Source organism: Podarcis erhardii, assembly GCF_964252035.2.
Source record: "Podarcis erhardii genome assembly, chromosome: 12".
NCBI classification, from domain to species: Eukaryota; Metazoa; Chordata; class Lepidosauria; order Squamata; family Lacertidae; genus Podarcis; species Podarcis erhardii.
Window position 1 is genome coordinate 8,468,873 of NC_138513.1, and position 22,810 is coordinate 8,491,682.

Here is a 22,810-nt window from a genome sequence, read left to right on the forward strand (position 1 = left end):
TTGCACATAACACAAAGCCATGGTTTGTTTTACATGCAAATGAATAAGCTGTGACTCCTGTCTCCAAAGCTCGTCTTATTTTCCAGCTGCTCTTAGAGCCTTCTGCCTCTGTGGCCTTGCAAGTATCTGGGATAGGGTGGCCAAACAACCCATGGTTAAGAAAGGATGCTGGGTTCAGACCAAACCGGAGTTAAAAGTTCAGCAAGCCATAGTTCATGAGCCAACAACAAACCTTGACTTCAGATTGTGGTTTGTTGATAGAAAAGAAACCATGATTAGGCTGTAGGGGTCGGTTCAGATAGCCAAACAAAGCTTGACTTTGGTTGAACACACCACAACTTATGTGCAAACCATGCCATTGTACATCACCTAGAATACCTTCTTTGGCAAAACGCACACACAAGTTCTATTAAATAATGCAACTATTCCTACAAAACTCCACCTGGAGAAATTTTGCAGTTTCACTTAACTAGGAAACATAAGAGTTTTAAAATGAAAGTTCTGTTATCCGACATTTCCCACCTATCCGTTGTGTCAAAGAGAAAGGAAGAGAACCAAGGAACTGTCAAATAAAGCTTAGCTAAAGGTTTTCAAAAGCTACACAGAAAAGAACAAGGACTAGATAGACATTAACCAGATTTAAACCTTTTGTGTGTAATCTTAACAGTTACAGCTTTCTAATCTGGATTAGGGCAGGACATCCAACTAGTTAGTCAGAGCTGGCTTGGAACAGATGACATTAAAATCTTCTTTAAATCCACGATGGCAAACAAATTGTGGAGGATTAAAAAGAATAAGGGACAGTGTTTAAAGATTTCTCAGACTATAGCTAAACTACAGACTTAAGAACTGGTTCAACAATCATTCCCTCAGTCATGGGGATCCTTAGGAATTTTACTTCTGTGGGGAAAGAGAAGTAGGTAGAGAAATCTCACTGGTAGAGAATTCTCAGCATCTTCATCCTGCTTTCAAAATTATTTGGGGAACATCACAGGGGATTAAACTGGTGGAACAGAAAGTATAGATAGGCCTGCAGCCAACTTGCAGATGTATATATGCTTCTCTGTTCCATAATTCTAGACACGAGAACTCTGAAAGCACAGCTGAAAATTGTGCACCAAGGCAACTTAAGCAGGCATCTAAAACCTGTATAAAGGTAAAGCGACCCCTCGGGTTGCGGCGCTCATCTCGCTTTACTGGCTGAGGGAGCTGGCGTTTGTCCGCACACAGCTTCCGGGTCATGTGGCCAGCATGACTAAGCCGCTTCTGGTGAAACCAGAGCAGTGCATGGAAACGCCGTTTACCTTCCTGCTGGAGCGTTACCTATTTATCTACTTGCACTTTGATGTGCTTTCGAACTGCTAGGTTGGCAGAAGCTGGGAATGAGCAACGGGAGCAACGAACCACCAACCTTCTGATCGGCAAGCCCTAGGCTCTGTGGTTTAGACCACAGTGTCACCCATAACCTGTATGCAGACCCATAAATCCCCTTCCACACCTCTCTCCTCGTTAATCCGGTTTCACCCTCCAATCAGCGATGAGCAAACAATGTATTGACTTCTTCGACCTCACCAAAACTGGCAATGGTGCACACGATCAAATTCTGGCTTAGGAGTGCTTCCAATGCTGCGTAAACAGAGTTCCACCTGTGCGAAAGGATTTTCTCTGATTCTCTCCGCCTGCCCCCACCAAATCCACTCTGGGCATTTCCCCAAACTTCTGGATCAGACTTTGAGGGGCGTGGGGTGGGGCTACAGGAGGAGTTTCTGTTGCACAAGCAGAAGTTTGTTGCATGAGCAGAACGTAGCTTTGCTTGCAGCTCTTTAAAGACTTGGATGCCCGCTAACTGTAGGCGTCATTTGCACAAGTGGGGAAACAAACTAATAAGCCACAGCTAACCAGTGTTTCCTGTGACATTCAACCTTGGAACTATGGCTAATGGCTTCTAAGCAAGCCAGGATTTGTAAGATTACTCTAAACTGTCTCGTTCGGAAGCTGTGAGTCGGAGTTTCCTGATTCACACATCGTCAAGCTAAGGCCGACTGCAGTTTTCTGACTTATGAGGGAGGAGCAAAAGGGCACCAATGTCTCAGCACCACGTATTTTCTCTACAGTGCCAACGTGGCACACTGTTCTGTTCTGTTTCCAGAACAGAAAAGAAGCGCGGACATTTCAGAGGCGTGCCCGTTTAGAAAAAAACCAAAAAGAAACAACCAAGAAAACATTGTTAATTATGCAGAAGGTAAGTGCTGTTCTTAGATAAATGAGTCACTGATTTTCTAGGTACAAACAGCAATTTAAAATAGGCTATTTGCTTTCAGCCCTGGGCAAAAGCTTTAATACACAAAGTGGGTGTGGGGGTGTTTGTGGGGGTGGAATGCCTAGAGGTCTCCCAGAGTTTTTTTTTTTTTTAAAAAAAAAACAGAGCCACCTCTGCTAATCACAAAACACTTGATTAGCTCAGATTTATAATGGAACTACAGTGGAGATGATACGCCACTTTTGCAATTAGCCATTGAGCAGATGGCTTTTTAAAAGGTAATGGCAAGCACAGGAGGTTCCCACCCAGCCCGCGATTGCTCTTTGCATGGGTAAAAAATCCCTTGTTGGCATAAATGCAAGTAGCAAGCATTGGTGTGTGTGTGTGTGTGTGTGTTTCCTGCAAAGCTTCCATGGCACATCACCTCACCAGCCAGGGTCTCTATCTGAACTGGGGGGAAAGGGGAGGGCAGTTGCTAATTACTTCTTAAAACCCCATTCACGCATTCACTTATTGAAAGCATGGAGCCTTGTCTAGTTTGGCTCTGCCACGAGATCCGTTCCGAGGTCTTCTGTGTGCTGCAGAGCAAAGCTCTTTCATATCGCTACCGGGAAAAAAATATGTAACCTCTGAACTCAAGCGAAAGTGCCCTGCAGATGTCAATGTGTGGTTATCAGCCCAGCTCATAAACAGCAAGCGCTGCGGGAGGTGGAGGTTGCTAACGAGATAAATGAGGTGGGAGCCCTCGAACTTTTGTGTCCGGCGAGGATGCCAAATGCCGCCCCCTTCCTCGCAGCAGGTAGCCAACCTGAAGGCCCAAGAATTCAAGGAGTTCTACATTTGCTTATGGGGTAGACCTCCCAGCTCCAAGGGGACCCCCTCTTCTATGCACCTTAGCCATTTTCTTACTGATTTAAATCTATGTAGCTCAAGGAGGAGGGAATTTACCGTATTTTTCGCTCTATAACACACACATTTCCCCCTCCAAAAATTACCGTATTTTTCGTCCTATAGGGCGCACCGGCCCATAGGACGCACCTCGTTTTTTGGGGGGGGAAATGAATAAAAAAAAATTATTTCTCCCCCCAGCCCCGGCTGCCGCCCCAAGCCTTGCACACGCCTGCCCGAAGCACGGGGCACCCTCCGGAGGGCTCCGCGTGCTTCGGGTGGCAGGCTGCCGCCCCAAGCCTCGCGCGGCTGGCGGGAGCTCCTGCCAGGCGCGCAAGGCTTGCAGACACTCGCCCGAAGCACAGGGAGCCCTCCGGAGGGCTCCCTGTGCTTCGGGCAACAGGCTGCCGCCCCAAGCCTCGCGCGCTCGGTGGGAACTCCCGCCGGGCGCGCAAGGCTTGCGGACACTCGCCGGGGCTGCAGGCTGCTGTCCGCGAGCCTTGTGAGCCCGCGGGAACTCCCGCCAGGCTTGCAAGGCTTGCAGAGAGCTTCCTGAGGCCTGGAGAGCGAGAGGGGTCGGTGCGCACCGATGCCGCCCGCTCTCCAGGCTTCAGCGAAAGCCTGCATTCGCCCCATAGGACGCACACACATTTCCCCTTCATTTTTGGAGGGGGAAAAGTGCGTCCTATGGGGCGAAAAATACGGTAAGGGGAAATGTGTGTGCGTCTTATGGAGCAAATGCAGGCTCCTTGGCTTCAGCGATAGCAACGCGAAGCCTCAGAAGTGCAGTGGGAGCGTTCCCGCCGCGCTTCGGAGGCTTCGGGTTGCCTTCACTGAAGCCTGGAGAGTGAGAGGGGTCGGTGCTCTCCAGGCTTCTAAGGCAGCCACCTGAAGCCCCCAGAGCGCAGCAGGAGCTCCCACTGTGCTCCGGAGGCTTCAGGTTGCCTTCGCTGAAGGCAAAGGCAATGTGGGAGAAGGAGAGCTGCGCAGCGCCCCTTCAGCCAAGCGGGAGGAGAAATGGAAGGGGCTCCGTTTCTCCTGCCGCTTCGCTGAAGGGGCACTGCGCAGAGAGGGGGAGATTTTTTTTTTCTTGTTCTCCCCCTCTAAAACAAGGTGCGTCCTATGGTCGGGTGCGTCCTATAGAGCGAAAAATACGGTAATAGACACTGCATTACGTAGCAACAGAGAATCCTGCCACACTGCAGAGAATCCTGCCATAGTCACTGAGTTTTACCCAAATCAGACCCATATATAATAAAAAATAAACTGGCAACTTGCTGCTGGCACCAGCCAGATTCCTATAGGTTCCATACCTGCGTGCTGGTCAGTCTCCACATTTTCTCACAAAGTGTTCTGTGTGAGGCCTACATGTAAGAGACCTGTGGTGTGGTCTCACTCACCAACCCACCCACATAACTTAGCAAAAAGAACACTAGATGTTGGGAAAGGGGGAGCGTTCCCCACTGTAATCATTCGTTCAGGCACTCGATGGTGTCTTTGCAGATCTGAAGACGGGAGACGACACATCCAATGCATTATATTGTTCCTATTGATTTTTAATTGCATCTTTTATTGCATCTTTTATTTCTTGTATTGCATTTTACTGCGCTGGAATTTGAATGGTACGAAACACAATACATAAGAAATAAAAGAAGCAATAAAAATACAATTTAAAACCATACAGCATCTAGCTGCAATACAGGCGGAAAAACCATCAAATGGTTCACTAAGACCCTCAGTGATTTGCCAGCGGCCCAAAGGGCGAAAGTTCAGGAACCACTGACATCGTGGGGATTTCATATCCCAATATCTTTTTAATGTGACTTTTAATTCTCCACCAACCCACAGTGCTTTTATATTCTGTCTCTCAATTATAATTGCTCGTGGCAGCGTACAATGCAAAATAAACCAAGAGTACATTGGGGACAACCATACCAAAGTCTCTGGATAGCTCAGTTAGAGTGTTGTGCTGATAGCACCAAGGTTGCAAGTCTGATCTCTGTATGGGATAGCTGAATATTCCTGAAATTGCAGGGGGTTGGATTGGATGATCCTCAGGGTCCAATGAGCCTATGATCTATGGTTTGTGATCTATGGTCTACATCAAGAAACAAAGCAGCAGCAAACAAACCCAAAGGAGAAGGAATACGGGACTAGCAGGACCTCTGGGCCTCCATATGGTGTTGGACTACAACTCCCATCATGCCCTGGCCATTGGGTCATGTGGCTGGAGCTGATGGGAGCTGAAGAAAAATAGCATTTGGGGAGCCACAGGTTTCCAAACACTTGGCTTGAACTTTGAAACAGCCCATACGATGTCCAGGTGCGCCAGTATTTCTGACCCTACCAATGGTCGCTCAATTACAAACGGGGCTCCGGTTAAAAATCAGTTACCAATGAGAGGTGGGCAAGAAAAGGTTCCTGCATTGCAGGGGGGTGACCTTCGTGGTCCCTTCCAGCTCTACAATCCAATGATAATATATTTGGACTCCCTGCTCCAAGCAACCATTGGGAAGCAAGTAATTCTGAATGGCAGGTACAGTCCTGGCACTCACCTGTATGGGGAAGATTTTGACTGCCACGTAGTCATTCATCAGCTGAGCTTTCCAGACGCAGCCGAAGCGGCCCCTAGCCTTGATCTCCAGCAGCTGCAAGGGTTTAAGTCCAACCAACGGAGAAGGGGGTGGCAGACCCGGGTCCTGCAAACAAGGTGTGGGGGATGATATAGAGAGACAAGTTGGAAGTTGGGGACCTTTTTGCTTCAGGTACGACCAAATGTGGGTGTGAGCTCTATCGTGCCTTTTCCCTAACCCAATAATGCTAGAAAAATGCAACCTGTGCTGCTGATAGAAGCAGTGGCGCTGTGGGTTAAACCACAGAGCCTAGGACTTGCCGATCAGAAGGTCGGCAGTTCAAATCTCCGCGATGGGGTGAGCTGCCGTTGCTCGGTCCCTGCTCCTGCCAACCTAGCAGTTTGAAAGCATGTCAAAGTGCAAGTAGATAAATAGGTACCACTCCGGCAGGAAGGTAAACGGCATTTCCGTGCACTGCTCTGGTTTGCTAGAAGTGGCCCATAAAGCGAGATGAGCACTGCAACCCCAGAGTTGGCCACGACTGGACCTAATGGTCAGAGGTCCCTTTACCCTTTACTTAATTATACATTCTTTATCAATCTTCTGAGAAAAATACAAAACCTTGAGCAAAGCCACAGAAACTTGCAAACTACCCAGTCTAAGATGAACTTACAATGTCTGATTTCAATAGCTTTTTCAAATGCTTAACTCAGCCTTTTGTTTTCTTTATCTTTTTAGGCAGGTTCATGAAGATACCAACAAAAGGTAAGTTTGGTGTTGTTCACAATACCGAGAGATGCTAGTGAAGTTGTACTTTGCCAGGGCGAAACAGGTGCAAAACGCTGGCACCCTGTCATCTACAACTTCATTAACATCCATCTGCAACTTCACTACCATTATTTTGGTAATTATTGTGTGTATACTATTCCCTAATCCAGGCTGGTTGAGGTATAGAACGAACTAATGAACTAATGCTGGCTTGCCAGATGCCTCCCTCAGGATAAAATTAGAGGATTCCCAAGGATCCTACAGGCAGTCTTTTCATTTCAAACCAGGAGAAGCATCTCTTAGGTATTCCAGCCTGGGCCTGGTGACATAAATGTAAGTGAGGGGCTCTCCTATTCCCAGGAAGCTTACTCAGGACTTAAAGGTACCAATGAGAGGTGGGCAAGGCAAATATGTTGCATCGCCCCTTCCAGTCACTACACACCATTACCTCAAGTTAAAGGTAAAGGGATCCCTGACCATTAGGTCCAGTCGTGGCCGACTCTGGGGTTGCGGCGCTCATCTCGCTCTATTGGCCGAAGGAGCCAGCGTACAGCTTCTGGGTCATGTGGCCAGCATGACTAAGCCGTTTCTGGAGAACCAGAGCAGCGCACGGAAACGCCATTTACCTTCCTGCTGGAGCGGTACCTATTTATCTACTTGCACTTTTGATGTGCTTTCGAACTGCTAGGTTGGCAGGAGCAGGGACCGAGCAACGGGAGCTCACCCCGTCGAAGGGATTCGAACCGCCGACCTTCTGATCGGCAAGTCCTAGGCTCTGTGGTTTAACCCACAGTGCCACCCGCATCCCCTACTCTGGACTTACTCAGAGGTAAATAGCGGATGTAAGGAATGGCATAAAGTAAAACAGAAGTAGTGGCTCACTTTCTCAAAAAGGGGAGCAGGAAAGGCAGGTAAAGTGGGCCACCACTTCTGTTTTACTCGATGCCATTCCTTACATTCGCTATTTACCTCGAAGGTCATTTCGCACGTTATGTGGGAGCAAACCCAGGTTGTTGCTGCCGCGAATACATTGAATGGGGGAGCTGCAGCCAATCTCAGCCCCATGGTGAATGTACACATATGAGACATACTTGAAGATATCTGATTGTTGCATGCCTACATTGAACATGTGGTTGTTTTAAAAAGCTAAAAATGTAATTTGCCCAAGTCTCCAAACTGTAAGGGCTCTACGAATACAAAATCTGACCTTGGTAAGTTTTATCACAATGCATTTGAAAAGGACTAATATGCCTTAACGCTTAAATGTATCCATCTGTACACTTTCAATGCCAGGGAATGGCACTGACTTGTTTCTAAACCTCAAAGGTCTGATTCAGTAAAGAAAACAATGAAAAGAAATAAAAGAAATATTTCCACCACCCCCTTCCAGCGTTTCAGTTGACTGGCTTTAGCGTCATGCATTAGCCTAACTAAAAGTGTTAATTCAAGAGGAAAATTAGGCCAATGCAAACTCAAGCAACTTTTCACCCAACAGTCACAGAACTTTTAAAAAGTAATATTCTGTACGAGATATTCAAGGTTGTTTTGTGGTGACTGTGGCATTTTTTCTTGGCCATACCTACACCGCCCTGCCTTCCCCAATTACGTTTGAAACAGAATACAGGGAGCCATTTTGTTTCGTGTGTTTTTTTAAAAAAAACAACAACAACACAGAACAAACTGGGTGGAAAGGTCCGTTTAATCCATCATCTAGCCAAGTAGTAGCCAGTTAAGACACCTCTGGGAAGCTCACAAACAGTGCTCAAAGGGACACTTTCCTTCTCTTCTTTCTCCCCAGTATCTGGTCCTCAGGAGGTAAGCAGCCTATATTCATGGGACTGCACTAAGTTAAAGGCGCTTTGCAGCATACATATTGCGCGGTCAAAACATTGCTGTGCAAGCAGAAAGGCAAGTACATTACTAAAGGTACTTACGCCACAGGTTGCACAACAGCAACCAGCTGTTGTGCGCGGGGAAAAGAAAACCAGGTGGCTGAAGACTGTCGCGCCACAGATTCCACAGCAAGAACCGGCTATTGCGCGAGGAGAGTCAGCTGCTTCTCCCCTGTTTATCTGCCCAGTTCTCCCTTTCTAAATCCCGTCTGCAGAAGCAGTTTCTGCAAATGCTTAGCCGCCTGAAACCACCCTTTGTTTCCCAGGTGCCCCCCTTGCTTCTCGCCTACCTCACTGATGTCGACGTGCCCGTAGGGGGGCTTGCGGTGACGGTACATCCAGAAGGCAAGGAGAATGGCGATGGAGAGGGCGATGATGGGAAGCAGAGAGTAAACCAGAATGTTGAGCAGCGAGAGGCTTGGCGGCGGAGGCTCATAGACCACTGGAGGAAGAGGAGAAACAGTAAGGATCCCAGACAGGGTAAGAATTGCCTTGCCGCTTAAGACGAAATGACCATTTGCTCCAGCGTCCCAAGGCAGAATTCCATCATCCTGGATGGATTTTGGTTCTTAATTTATTTTAATTTGTTTATTGTGTTTATATCCCAAAAACAACCCTGTGAGGGTAGCCAAGCTGAGAGATAGTGGCTGCCTCCACGGTCACTTATGGCTGAGTTTATACAGAATGTAATAGGCTATTAATATCTGCATGCATTAATAGGATAATAACACCATATCAATTTATATAAGACTGTATAGGAGTTTATTACATTGTATTTTTGTTTATGCACCTCTTTGTTCTCTGTTTTCCCTCACACACCCACACCCCGTTCTGCCCTCACAGGGGTCAGTTATTTAGTGAAAGCAAATATGCGTATGAGTATTAGGTTGAAGGAATAACAATGCTGCCCCTTTAAGAAAAGATAGTGCCTTTTCCCCCTTTTGAGACCCCAAGGCAGGTTGGGAAATGTAGGCACAGCAATAGTCTGCTTTCTATTGGCTCTGTCAGAGAGCAGGAAAATACCTCCCTCCTATTGGCTCTGGCCAGAGCAGGAAGAAGCCTCCCTTTCTCCTTTGTAATCTAGTGGCAGCCTAATTATGGCAAAGTCCAAGAAGAAGGGTGAACTCACTTCATCCTTACAGAGCTCCACAGAGAACTTCATTCAGAGCCATAGAACAGCCTATTGGAATGCAAGCAATATTTCTACATGTGCCTTGATTATCTTCAATAAATCTATGTATGAGAGCTTTGTGGGGTTTTGTTAATACTATCAGAAATCTCCAGACAGAGCAGTAAGGATGAATGAATGATGCGCTCTCTTTCTCCCTAACAAGAATTTGCAACTGAAAGTGGTTTACAAATCAGCCTTCCCTTTGTGCATGTGAAACCAGCCCTGTTGGTCTCCTAGAGCAATTTACAAATGCAAACAAGGTTCTCAAAGTATCAGCCTGCAAGCTCCCTAGCCCTGGGATTCTCCCTACCTACTCTCTGCATTGAAGAAAAGTGCATCCTGCTTTTCCTAGCAACTCTGCAAACTTATGCAACCCAGTAACTCTCCTCACCCAGCAAGCCTTCTCCATTGCAATTCCATTGAAGTGCTAATTCTCCACTGTAAAGCCCACTTTTCCATTGCAAAGCCCATGTACCTTCTCAAACAGCTAAGATTACAGGACTAAAACCCTCGAGAGAAAGCCACACCTCATCTAGTGTTGAGATATGGTACCGCAGCCTTCCAATTATAAGTGTATTTGAACCAGATTCTTAAAGAAAACGGGAGACCATTCTGAAAACACAACCAAACAGGGGATGAGACAGGAAGTAGCTTCTGATACAACTAATGGTGCCACAGGGTCTTCAGGTCAAAACAGACTTAGGAAGCTGACCCTCAAAATGAGAGCTACCTTAGAGGAACAGAAGGTAAATCAGCTAAGGCAGCTTGACAGAGGCTGGGAGAGGTTGAGGAAAGACGTTCTGGAGACTGATGGTGCAACACTCCTGGAGAATAGGCCTCACCAGAGGACCTGCTTGGCCAAACGCCTGGTCCAAAGGACATCTTACACAGATTGCCTCTCCGCCATTTTTGCACAACTACACCCCAGTGTTACCTGCGATGAGTGGTTGCACTTCAAGCAGGTGAACGCCCAGAGGGACTCCACTTTCCATGAGGCCATGAACACTTTGGAGAAGCGCATAAAGCAGTGGTGTCCAAACTTTTTTCAAAGAGGGCCAGATTTGATGAAGTGAAGGGCCATGAGGGCTGACCAAAGGGCCGACCAAAATTGTTGAGCTTTTTTTCAGGGCTGAAGTTGTTGAGCTTTTAGGGTTGAAGTTGTTGTTGTTGTTTTTTTTAGGATTTTACCTCAGGAAATAAACTGCCACAGGGGCCGGATTAGGCCCCCGAAACGGACTTTGGACATGCCTGGCATAAAGGATCAAGAAACAGCGCTTCTCACAGAGGCTGACAAGACAGCTGATGAACCATTCTCAAGGCGGCGGCCTAGGCTTCTCTGCTGTTAAGGTCTTGCTCCAGCTCCATCGCAAGTTTGTCAGTAGTCACTTCAGGACGCCACTCCTCACAGCACAAACACTCTCCTTGTTCTCACCGCTCCTCGCTGACAGGGAGCTCTCACTCCCACTCTTACGCCAACAGATCGTCTTATCCATCCAGAGCATCATGTATGGCAGATGAAGTAACCCTCACGAAGGACGAGGCAGCAGCTGTGGGAAAGGGCGTCGAATTCACCAAGAAGGAAGAAGTCTTGAGGAGAGAAGCTGCGGCACTTGAAGATAAGCTTCATACCTTGAAACAAGAGGCAGCAGCTGCACAGGTTGTTGCTCTCCATCACCCTCATCTTAGATTGATCACCAATCAGATTCCAAATCTGGATCCTGAGGCACCAATTCTGCTGCTACTAGGAGTAAACTGCTCTGACCTGATTTTGTGCAGTGAACCACCTTCCACCAATGTGGGCCTCAATGTCTTCAGACCTTGGAGCGTGGTTACATGCAAGACAAGCTAACAGTAAGCTCTGGGCAGTTCTCTTGACGTGTTTGAGTATCCGTGAGTTCATGGGACACTTCCTCATCAATGCCCTGAGAAGATTCGTGGCCATACGTGGGCCTATCAGACTCCTCAGGTCTGATTGTGGCACAAATTCCGTGGGTGATTTCTGCATGAAACCCTCAACATGCAAATATGTTGCATCGCCCCTTCCAGTCACTACACACCATTACCTCAAGTTAAAGGTAAAGGGACCCCTGACCATTAGGTCCAGTCGCGGATGACTCTGGGGTTGCGGCGCTCATCTCGCTTTATTGGCTGAGGGAGCCGGCGTACAGCTTCCGGGTCATGTGGCCAGCATGACTAAGCCGCTTCCAGTGAACCAGAGCAGCACAAGGAAATACCGTTTACCTTCCTGCTGAAGTGGTACCTATTTATCTACTTGCACTCTGACGTGCTTTTGAACTGCTAGGTGGGCAGGAGCTGGGACTGAGCAACGGGAGCTCACCCCGTCGCGGGGATTCGAACCGCCAACCTTCTGATCGGCAAGCCCTAGGCTCTGTGGTTTAAACCACAGCACCACCCGCGTCCCATAACTCAAGTTAGAGAAGATAAAAAGAGTCCTGCTATATCAGGCCAATGGCCCATCCTAGTGCAGGATCAGGGGTGGAACGTCCTGCTTTGCCACCTGAGGAGAAAGGAGCAGCGTCACTTCCCCCTGCCCTGTCCCTCCCACCATACCTGCTCCCACCGGCCCTTCTTCTCTGCCCAGACTCCTGCAAGTTCGGGAGAGATTGTGCCCGATCTGAGCAATTTCGGTTGTGATTTTAGCCAATGCTGGCGGCACTTCTACGCTGGCAGCAGGGCACCCACAGGGCAGCCACCCCAGGGGCTTTTGCTGCCTGAGGCCTCCTCCTCAGTCTACTTAATGGCAGAGCCAGCTGCGCCCGACATCCTGTCCTCCGTGGCCAGATGCCTCTGGGAAGCCCACCAGCAAAACAACTCTCTCCCTGCCTGTGATCCCCATCCACTATTACCCAGGGGCATGCTGTCTCCAACAGCAGAGCAGAATGCAGCCATCACGACTAAGCTTTCAGTTGGGAATAGCTTCCAATGAACCACCTTGCTAGGTTCAAGGTGCTGGTACCAGTGTACAAAGAAGCATTATACTGCCTGGGACCAGGATCCTCAAAAGATCGTCTTGCCCTTCATATTGATCACTATACTCTGTAGGGGAGGACCTCCTTGTAGAGACCATCTCATCAGGACTCCTCTTTGGTGAGGGCGCAAGCTTTTGGAACTCCTTCCCATTACATCTCAGACAGGCGCTGTCTCTCTGTCCACTTTCTGGCGTATGCTGAAGAGCTTCCTTTCCCCACCGATCTTTCAGGTGAAGATTTTTTTCTACCCAAGACTGCATCAGTACTGGCCTTTAACTTGTATACAGATGGACGCTTTTGCTCTTGGTGTTTTTCGCAGTTACATTGCTAGATGAGTTTAAGTGCCCTGTGTTTTAAGGGTGCTGCTAATGCAAAGTTTCACCTTGGAGACTTAAAAAAAAAAAATGCACTTCAAAAGGACTATAATGTGTTGCTCGCAAATGGTCTGAATGCTACAGGATCCATCTGTGCAATATCAACGCAGGGGGGGGAGGAATTACTGACTCATTTGCTTACCTCCAATCTGATTCAGCAAAAAAAAAAAAAAAAAAAAACAAAGGAAGAAAAGAAATTATTTTCCCCCTCCTGCATTTCAATTGGGTTGGCTTTGTCGTTACATGTTACAAAGCATTATTTTGGAAGAGAAAAAATATCACAATGCACCTTGCTCTAGCTTTCTGTTCGTGGCCTTGCTCGCTTTATACCGCTTGGATTGGATTTGGATTTTAACAGAGATTCTGAATCCTTGTTTGCTTCAAGCAACCTGATTATTTGGCCAAGCTGGTTCTGGGTTTGAAAACCTGGCTTGCCCAAGTCTAGCCTTTGCACTGGGGGAGGGCCGTAGTTCAGTGGCAGAACACCTGCCTGGGAAGCAGAAGGTTGTGGGTTCGATCCCCAGCATATCCAGGTAGGACTAGGAGAGACCCCTGCCTGAAACACTGGGCTGCCCCCTGGGAGTGAGAGTAGACCATGCTGAGCTAGATGAATCAACAGATCGTTATTCAGCAGCTTCCTATCTTCCTCAGCACCACCACTTACTATGCCAGCTGCCACTTGGCCAAGAGCTAATTGAGATACTTAGCTAAATCTGCGTAAACCAGACTATCTCATTCCCTTCCCACAAGCGTTCTGCCTGCAGTGATGCACCCCAGAAATCCTGCGAGAGAGAAAAGGAGCGCATTTCTTTTGCTTCACAGGTGGAGAGAGACTAGCATGCAATTCACTTCACCCAGAAGACCGGGGAACAACTAAGCAACATTCTGTAGAAACTTAAAATTTTTGAGAACTCCTCGACTCTGCAATATGAAATGCCACTGCTCTAATTAGGTTCCGTGTTCTATTGCCGAGCCAGGAATTCAAGGTTAGCAGAAACCCACTGAAGTCGGCTTCCAATACAAAGAGTTTTGTTCTTGATAAACAAAAGCCTCACCTTCTGGGCCCGTAACTTCGGGTAAGTGAGTGAACTTTTCATTGCAGTAGTTTCCTTCGCAGCAGCAGAAAAACACTTGTGGGCTCTCTTCTGTGGCCACACATTCCTGCCTATATATATAAATATATACAGCAAGACAACACAAAAGAAAATAAGATAAAGGTCAGTGGATTCTTATATTGCCCTCAGAAGAAAGGTGCACAATGAATTGTCTTTATCCTATTTAATGCCGGCTTTCTGCTGTATTTTGCCAATCCACCGAACCTTTTGTTATAAGGAGGCAGAAAGCTCGCTGCATGAGATCTCAAGAGCCCTTTACGCGCACAGGAACTTTGCAGAAGGGAGAGTTAAAACTCTTTAAAGGTATAGCTTCAATATACAAGTTTCGCTCCAATATCCTTGCGCTTTGAGAATATATACATGCCCACACGTTGCTTCCCCCTTGTATTTCAAAGGAAACAGGCAGAAGGGACAAGGAACCTTTCCAGCACCACACAGAGCTACTGCAGCAATATTATTATGAGTTGAAAGGCTAAGCTACCTGAAAAGGCCAGCTGCCCCCATGTTTCTTCCCCAGAGGCATGTGCAGAGGGGTAAGGGACACGAGGTGGCCATGGCTGTTTAACGGCTTCTTTCATGGTGCCATTAGAACATTTCCCAAAATTAAGACACCATGAGCAGCAGTTTGGGGGTCTGCTTACAGTAGTTTACAGGTGGGACTTTGCTGGCAATGAACTAAAGATCTTCTCTCTTGTGGCAGATTGCACCAAATCCACCTGTAAACGATGCCAGCAAATGTCTGCCAGCACAGCGTTGCCGCAATTAAACCACACCTGTATGAAGGCGGTTGCTGTCCTCTGCTTCAAATTATTGTGCTACAAATGATTTTTGCCCCCAGAGTTCGGAAAATTCCATTTTTCAAAGGAGCCCGATCTCGTTCTTGAGTTAAGGAACAAGTTCCACTTTGTGGTCGTCCCTTTACAAAGTGAACTAGTTCAGTTCCTTGTTCAGTTCACAGTTCAATTCAAGTTCATCCAAATGACCCTCGGAAACTTCAGCATTTGGATCACTCAAAGCTGTTGCGCTGAACTATAAAATAGGATTTAAAAGCCTAAGAAAAAAATCAAAACTAAAGTGGAATGTGAGTTGTTCACTTTCCCCTTAAGCTCTAAGGCCCAAAGAGACTAAAGAATGTTTTTTTAAAAAAAAAAAAAAAATGTAAGAGAATGAACTTGTCTGTATCCTCCTTCCATTATTTCCTCCATCCTGCAACAAATTAGTATTTGCTGTTAGCACAACTGTGGTGTGTGTGACACATCTGAGTTTGACAAAACATTTGAGTTTAAATACTCAAGGGAGAAAATGCGGGTGAGTGGGTCGTTCACCACTGCACACCTGCAATTTGTTATTTTGCTACAGGAGAAAGGGCTTGGCAGGTAGCTTTTGTGGGGATAACCCTGTGAATTAAACGCCACACTTTCCCCATATTACAAAAGAGGCGTGGAGACTGAGTGCGAGAAGGCAACAGCCTGACCAAGACTATGCAGCTAGCTCACTGACTGAACTCAGATTCTGGACCAGGGATGTCCTAACTTAAGATGCTACTTAACAACGCTGCACCAACTCTTCCACTTATCAATGGTTACTTTTGGAAGTGTATAGACTAAACCCTTCAGGGAAGCAAAAATTACTTTGCGATCTTTCCGAACCACAGATTTTCCTTCTTCTGCAGCAGTCTGACCTGCTTCCCCTGGTCAAGCGATGATCTGAGCCAATGTGATAAGGGAGAATGATTTGTGGCAACTGCTTCCTGTGTGATGCTATCGAGCAATGAGCCGCAGCTTATCAGGCAGCAAGCTCTGAGCTCATTTATAAGTTATGCCCGTCGATTCATTTGCACAAATAGCTGCTCACACTTGTGGCCGATGCCTCATGTAGGAATTGCAGTTGGCTCCAGGAGCTCTGTACTGATGGAAAGGGAGAACGAAGACAAGAGAACAATAGCCTTGGGTAACTACCTTAAGATGTCTGTAACGGAAGCTATATGCCAACAAATTTCCCTGCAGTGCCCTCTGTCCTTTTTTAAAAGATTTGTTTTCCCTCGTTTACTTTTTCTTTTTTTCTCTTTGCATAACTTCCAAAGAGGATTCAGTCAGTGGCTACTGATTATATCAGGCTTCCTCAAACTCAGCCCTCCAGATGTTTTTGGCCTACATCTCCCATGATCCCTAGCTAGCAGGACCAGTGGTCAGGGATGATGGGAACTGTAGTCTCAAAACATCTGAAGGGCCAAGTTTGAGGAAGCCTGGATTATATGGACCGTAGCATAGTGGCAAAGCATCTGACTTGAACGCAGAAGGTCCCGGGATCAATCCCTGACTATTATTTTATTTAATTAAACAATAACGTGTGCAGAGGCAGGCGGCCAAGATGATCAAAGGTCTGGAAACCAAGCCGGATGAGGAATGGTTGAAGGAGCTGGGTATATTTAGCATGGAAAAGAGGAGAGCGAGAGGGAGATATGGTAGCCATCTTCAAATATCTGACGGGCTGTCACACGAAGGATGGAGCAAGCTTGTTTTCTCCTGCTCTGGAGGCAGAAGAACCAATGGCTTCAAGCCATTAGTCAAGGAGATTTTGACTAAACATCAGGAAGAACTTTCTGCCCGCAAGAGCCATGGATGCTTTAGTTGGGATTCCTGCATTGCAGTTGGGTAGGACTAGACAAGGTTTGGGGGTCCCTTTCAACTCTATGATCCTATAATCATTAAATGTTCCTCCCACCTAACTTCCTCCCATTCTCACTGTCCACTGCTCTCAGGGCTCAGTCTGCGCCACTTCCCAAAAGCAGAGGGCAAACTCAGGATAGCTCGGTGGCAGATAATCTGCTTTGCAACCAGGAGGTTCACAGGTTCGATGCCCAGCACCTCCAGGTAGAGCGGGGAAAGGATTGCCTGCCCGAAACCCTTAGAAACTGCTACCAGTCCGTGTAGACAGTACTAAGCTAGATAGACGAATGTTTTGACTGACCCTGTGTAGGGCGGCTTCGTGTGTTCCTAGGAATTGTTTCTGCTCTATTAGTTATAGTCTTCAGCTTTCAGTTATTGTTTATGGTTAGAAGCACATCCTAATACAGTGGTACCTCAGGAACCAGGCAGAGGGCCTTCTCGGTAGTGGCGCCCGCCCTGTGGAACGCCCTCCCACCAGATGTCAAAGAGAAAAATAACTACCAAACTTTTAGAAGACATCTAAAGGCAGCCCTGTTTAAGGAAGCTTTTAATGTTTAATAGGTCATTGTGTTTTAGTGTTTTGTTGGAAGCAGGGTATAAATAAATTATTATTATTATTATTATTATTATTATTATTATATACACTTCAGGTTACAGACTCCTCTAACCCAGAAATAAAACCTCAGATTAAGAACTTTTCTTCAGGATGCGAACAGAAATCGTGCTCCAGCGGCGTGGCAGCAGCAGGAGGCCCCATTAGCTAAAATGGTGCTTCAGGTTAAGAACAGTTTCAGGTTAAGAACGGACCTCCGGAACGAATTAAGTACTTAACCCGAGGTACCACTGTACAATACTAGCCCGGGGAGAAAGCCCTTGATACATTTCGGAAGTCTTCCAAAGCCTTTGGCTGACAGTAAGCAAAAACTTGAGTAATCAAGGGACAAGATACAATGCCTGTGTATGTGTGAACAGGTGTGCTGGGAAGGCAGAATGAAAACAGCCGCTCTAAAAGCAGGGCCATTATCACCCTGGCTAAGTGTGCTTTTCTGCTCCAGTAGGCAGCTCCGAATGACTAAGTTCATCTTTTCTGTGGCACGTGGCTCTCCGAAGAACACGCTGCTCTCCACGTAATTGTACAGAACATTTCTCAGGGCACGCCAGAAATTATCGAGCATTTACTGTGTGAAAACACCCAGAAGCTCCTTAGCTTCCTGGATTTCACAACTACAAGGAAAAGAAGGCCTTTAACGTTTGCTCTTATATGTAGATACACCAAATTAAAGGAGTTGGAAAGATGGGATTTAACAGGCCTGCAGTCATGTATAATAAAACTGCTCCTTCTTGCTGAAAAGATGAGAGTATTCCTTCCTTCCTCTATCACAACCCTTTCTGGTCCCCAGTCTCCAGGTGTTTTGCGAACTTTCCGCTGGTTTTCAGGCATGGGATAATTTGATGGGGCAGGCTAGTAAACTAATTGCAGCTACTTTAGTATAAGGATCCCGGTTGCGTGGCAAATTGGGTTTTTTGAGCACTTGTGCTTCCAAAGGCGGGGAGAGGCCGGTCAACAGGAAGTGATGTCATAAAGCAGCGCCGGATTTAAGGTGATGCGGGCGGTTCCCCTGCACAGGGTGCCGAGCTGAAGGGGCGCAAAATAATAGTCAATAGTAATTATTGTAAAAATAAGAAATATCTAAGGGGGTGGACCAAGTTTTGTCCTTGCTCAAGGCATGTTAGCAAAGTACGCCCCTGCATAGAGGGGAGGAGTTTGGGTCATTTATTAAGAGGGATGAGGAAACCGTGGCTTGACTACAGCTCCCATGATCCCTGCCCACTGGCCATGCTTCCTCAGGCTGATGGGAGTTGGAGTCTAGCAACGTCTGGAGGCTGGCATGTTCTCCCTGCGCCACCCCACCCCCCATTCTCATGGGATTCCTTTTAGAGGAGGGTAGGCCAAGCAGGCGTGGCAACAGTAGTCGCTGGCGTTAGATTACTCGTTGTCATCATAATTTATTCCCATTTATGGAAGCAATTCATATACTAGGTGCGCTACACGAATTAAAAAAACCACCTATCGCAGCAATCCATAAATTAAAGGCAACCAAGAAATATACAGCAGCGCAAAGCTTGAGATGGGGGGGAAATAATGGCAGGAGGTGTGGGGTAAATAAAGGATATTATACCGGCCAAAAGATGAGAAGCGACACCACACCCTACAAGACTGGGAACAGGAAGGGAAGCTTAAGAGTGGTAATGCCAACTGGAGAAATTTCTGGTTTCTGTAGGAGCAGGAGAAGAAAAAGACTCCGAGAGGGAGATCGTGTAGCATGGCTGATCTGCTAACTGCCGAACAGCAATTTAGAAGGCTGAGCAAGGCAAAGAAATGACAAGGAACATAAACTAAATTAGGAAGATTTAAAAAAAGGGACGTGCAGGAGGGGGTTGAGAGCAACATCGCCGGCTAACAGATGCAATGCAGAAATAGGAAATGAATGAATTGCAGAAAAAAGCAGGGCGGGGAAAGAGAACGCTTAAGCCCTAGAAAGATAAGAGAAACTGCAGGAACAGAGGGAACTACCTTATACAGAGTTAGACCAATGGTCCATTGAGCTCACTATTGCCTACACGGACTGGCAGAGGCTCTGCCAGGTTTCAGGCAGAGGACATTCCCAGCCTTACCTGGAGAAGCCAGGATTTGAACCTGGGACCTTCTGCTTGCAAAGCAGGTGATCAACCACTCAGCCACGGCTCTTCCTCAGATGTCAGCAGGAACAGGATGACTACAACCCTAAACACTCTTATCTAGGAACGATTCTTGTTAAAGTCATTGTGGCTTATTTATGGGGGAAACATATAGCTGTACTCTCCAGCTGAGATGGGGTTTGTGTGTGTATTTGGAAATTAACTAACTGTGAATGGAATGAACGGAATTGTCAAGTTGCAGTTCATATAGTAAGAATTGTAGATGTCAGCTGGCTGGTATTTTTTTGTTTGTCTTTTGTTGTTTAAATTATTCGTGAATAAAAAGGTATTTTAAAAGGTTCCCCCCCCAAAAAAAAACCCCAGTCCATCTCAATGGATACTACCAGGGCTTTTTTCTCTCGCCAGAACTCAGTGCCAGCACCTCTCAGGTGGGTGCCATTGCCATTATAAGAGAACAAGGGAGGTGTTCATGTTGAGTTCCAGCACCTCTTTTTCTAGAAAAATAAGGCCCGTATAGTTAAAGCTATGGTTTTCCCAGTGGTGATGTATGGAAGTGAGAGCTGGACCATAAAGAAGGCTGATCGCCAAAGAATTGATGCTTTTGAATTCTGGTGCTGGAGGAGACTCTTGAGAGTCCCATGGACTGCAAGAAGATCAAACCTATCCATTCTTAAGGAAATCAGCCCTGAGTGCTCACTGGAAGGACAGATCCTGAAGCTGAGGCTCCAATACTTTGGCCACCTCATGAGAAGAGAAGACTCCCTAGAGAAGACCCTGATGTTGGGAAAGATGAAGGGCACAAGGAGAAGGGGACAACAGAGGACGAGATGGTTGGACAGTGTTCTCGAAGCTACCATCATGAGTTTGACCAAACTGTGGGAGGCAGTGGAAGACAGGAGTGCCTGGTGTGCTCTGGTCCAGGGGGTCATGAAGAGTCTGACACGACTAAACGACAACAGCACTGGATAAAAAAAGTGTTTCAGCCACTCTGAAAACTCAAGTGGTTGTGTAGGGTGGATGGCAAAATTTGCATTCATTGCCCCGCCCACTTTTGCCTCTGGCCCCGCCCAGCACTGACACGTGGCCCTCCAGATTAAAAGAGGGAGGAGCCTCCCCAACCTTGGTGTGGACCTTCCTGATGGTATAAACAAAGCTCCCAGCCTGAGCGCCTTCATGGCTGAAGCTGCAAGCTCCATGGACTGGGGGGGCAAGGGACCCCCAGGCACACATGTAAGTAGGAGCGAGGAGTGGTGGGGTGGCTAACACCCCAGAGGACAGGATCACACTTCAAAACGACCTTGACAGATTAGAGAACTGGGCCAAAACAAACAAGATGAATTTTAATAGGGAGAAATGTAAAGTATTGCACTTGGGCAAAAAAAATGAGAGGCACAAATACAAGATGGGTGACACCTGGCTTGAGGGCAGTACATGTGAAAAGGATCTAGGAGTCTTGGTTGACCACAAACTTGACATGAGCCAACAGTGTGACGCGGCAGCTAAAAAAGCCAATGCAATTCTGGGCTGCATCAATAGGAGTATAGCATCTAGATCAAGGGAAGTAATAGTGCCACTGTATTCTGCTCTGGTCAGACCTCACCTGGAGTACTGTGTCCAGTTCTGGGCACCACAGTTCAAGAAGGACACTGACAAGCTGGAACGTGTCCAGAGGAGGGCAACCAAAATGGTCAAAGGCCTGGAAATGATGCCTTATGAGGAACGGCTAAGGGAGCTGGGCATGTTTAGCCTGGAGAAGAGGAGGTTAAGGGGTGATATGATAGCCATGTTCAAATATATTAAAGGATGTCACATAGAGGAGGGAGAAAGGTTGTTTTCTGCTGCTCCAGAGAAGCGGACACGGAGCAATGGTTCCAAACTACAAGAAAGAAAATTCCACCTAAACATTAGGAAGAACTTCCTGACAGTAAGAGCTGTTTGACAGTGGAATTTGCTGCCAAGGAGTGTGGTGGAGTCTCCTTCTTTGGAGGTCTTTAAGCAGAGGCTTGACAACCATATGTCTGGAGTGCTCTGATGGTGTTTCCTGCTTGGCAGGGGGTTGGACTCGATGGCCCTTGTGGTCTCTTCCAACTCTATGATTCTATGATTCTATGATTCTATGTGTGTGCTGGTTCTGCCTGTGCCCTCTCACCTGTCGTAGCAGTTGAAGTCGTCAAGCCAGCACCCCTTCTTCACCAGTTCGATGGAGCCGGAGTTGTTTCTCCATGAGGCGTAGCAATGGAGGCGTTTGTCCTTTTCCCCTTCACAGCGCTCCACCCCACTCTGGTTGGTCTTTTCCAGCTCCCAGTTGGCATTGTAATAGATGCATTCCCGGGTCTCGGCCTCACCATGGCCTGGCCCTGCAGGGGAGAATAATAATAAAAAATAATAAATTTTTATTTATACTCTGCCCTTCCCGGTTCAGGAAACCGGGCTCAGGGCGGCTAACAACAAATTTAAAACACTTAATTGATGCTACCAAAAAAAGAGCATAAAATACGGTATAAAACGTAAATAACAATAAAATCAAAAATCAATTTGAGGAGAAAATCCATCCAATAAACATTAGGGCTAGCTGGCTAAATTAGTCCCACTTGGGCCAGTGAGGAGACCAGGGGAGAATTAGCTGTGGGATCCCAGAGCGGGCAATCGTCATAAAAAGGGGAGGGAGAGGGAAGGAAGGGGAACAAAAGATCAGGCCAGGTTCAAATTGAAAGCCAGGTGGAATAGTTCTGTTTTACAGGCCCTGTGGAAGAAAGTTAAATCCTGCAGGGCTCTGGTCTCCTGGGACAGAGCATTCCACCAGGTTGGAGCCATCACTGGAAAGGCCCTGGCCCTGGTAGAGGATAATCTAACTTCCTTAGGGCCCGGGACCTCTAAACTATGATTATTCATGGACCTTAAGAAGCAAAATGGACGTCGTTTAATGACAACAGCCCCTGGGTATGTGCCGTCACTACCGCATACTTAGCAAGAGGGACAAGACAGCCGTACCAGCACGCTAAAGTTCACTTCATCTGATGCATCATTTTTTGTAATCCTTGAACACTTACGGAATCACACATTTTCTACAGTGCCGCTTGGCTATTGTTTCAGCTCTGCTATACGCCATGGCTAGTTGGCTGCCCCTTGGATTGCAAGGATACCACAGCATCATACGCAACACCACACAAGGAGCCAGTGACAGAGAGGAGGATGTTTAAGTTATGCCTCCAGGTCAGGCATAGGCAAATTCCGGCCCTCCAGATGTTTGGGACTACAATTCCCATCATCCCTAGCTAACAGGACCAGTGGTCAGGGATGATGGGAATTGTAGTCCCCAACATCTGGAGGGCCAGAGTTTGCCTATGTCTGCTCCAGGTCCTCTGGGGTGCTAGGTTTTTTTAAGAAAGCATGAAGACTTGCCAACTGGC

At 47.0% G+C, this 22,810-nt stretch overlaps 2 protein-coding genes across 4 annotated transcripts in view; both read right to left on the minus strand.

Annotated features, from left to right (window-relative positions):
- The window catches only part of EXOG (exo/endonuclease G), a 209,295-nt gene that overhangs the window by 54,333 nt on the left and 132,152 nt on the right, over positions 1-22,810 (minus strand). The window lies entirely within an intron of this gene.
- The window catches only part of ACVR2B (activin A receptor type 2B), a 135,436-nt gene that overhangs the window by 21,039 nt on the left and 91,587 nt on the right, over positions 1-22,810 (minus strand). For all 3 annotated transcript variants that reach the window (XR_014150090.1, XR_014150091.1, XM_081834429.1), the window contains exons 2-5: positions 21,550-21,757; positions 13,972-14,081; positions 8,672-8,823; positions 5,704-5,847 (exon numbers count right to left, since the gene is read on the minus strand). Coding sequence is in view for 1 of the 3 variants with exons in the window: in XM_081834429.1 (XP_081690555.1) it covers positions 5,704-5,847; positions 8,672-8,823; positions 13,972-14,081; positions 21,550-21,757 (614 nt within the window). In the remaining 2 variants the exon portion in view is untranslated. The remainder of the gene's footprint in view (positions 1-5,703; positions 5,848-8,671; positions 8,824-13,971; positions 14,082-21,549; positions 21,758-22,810) is intronic.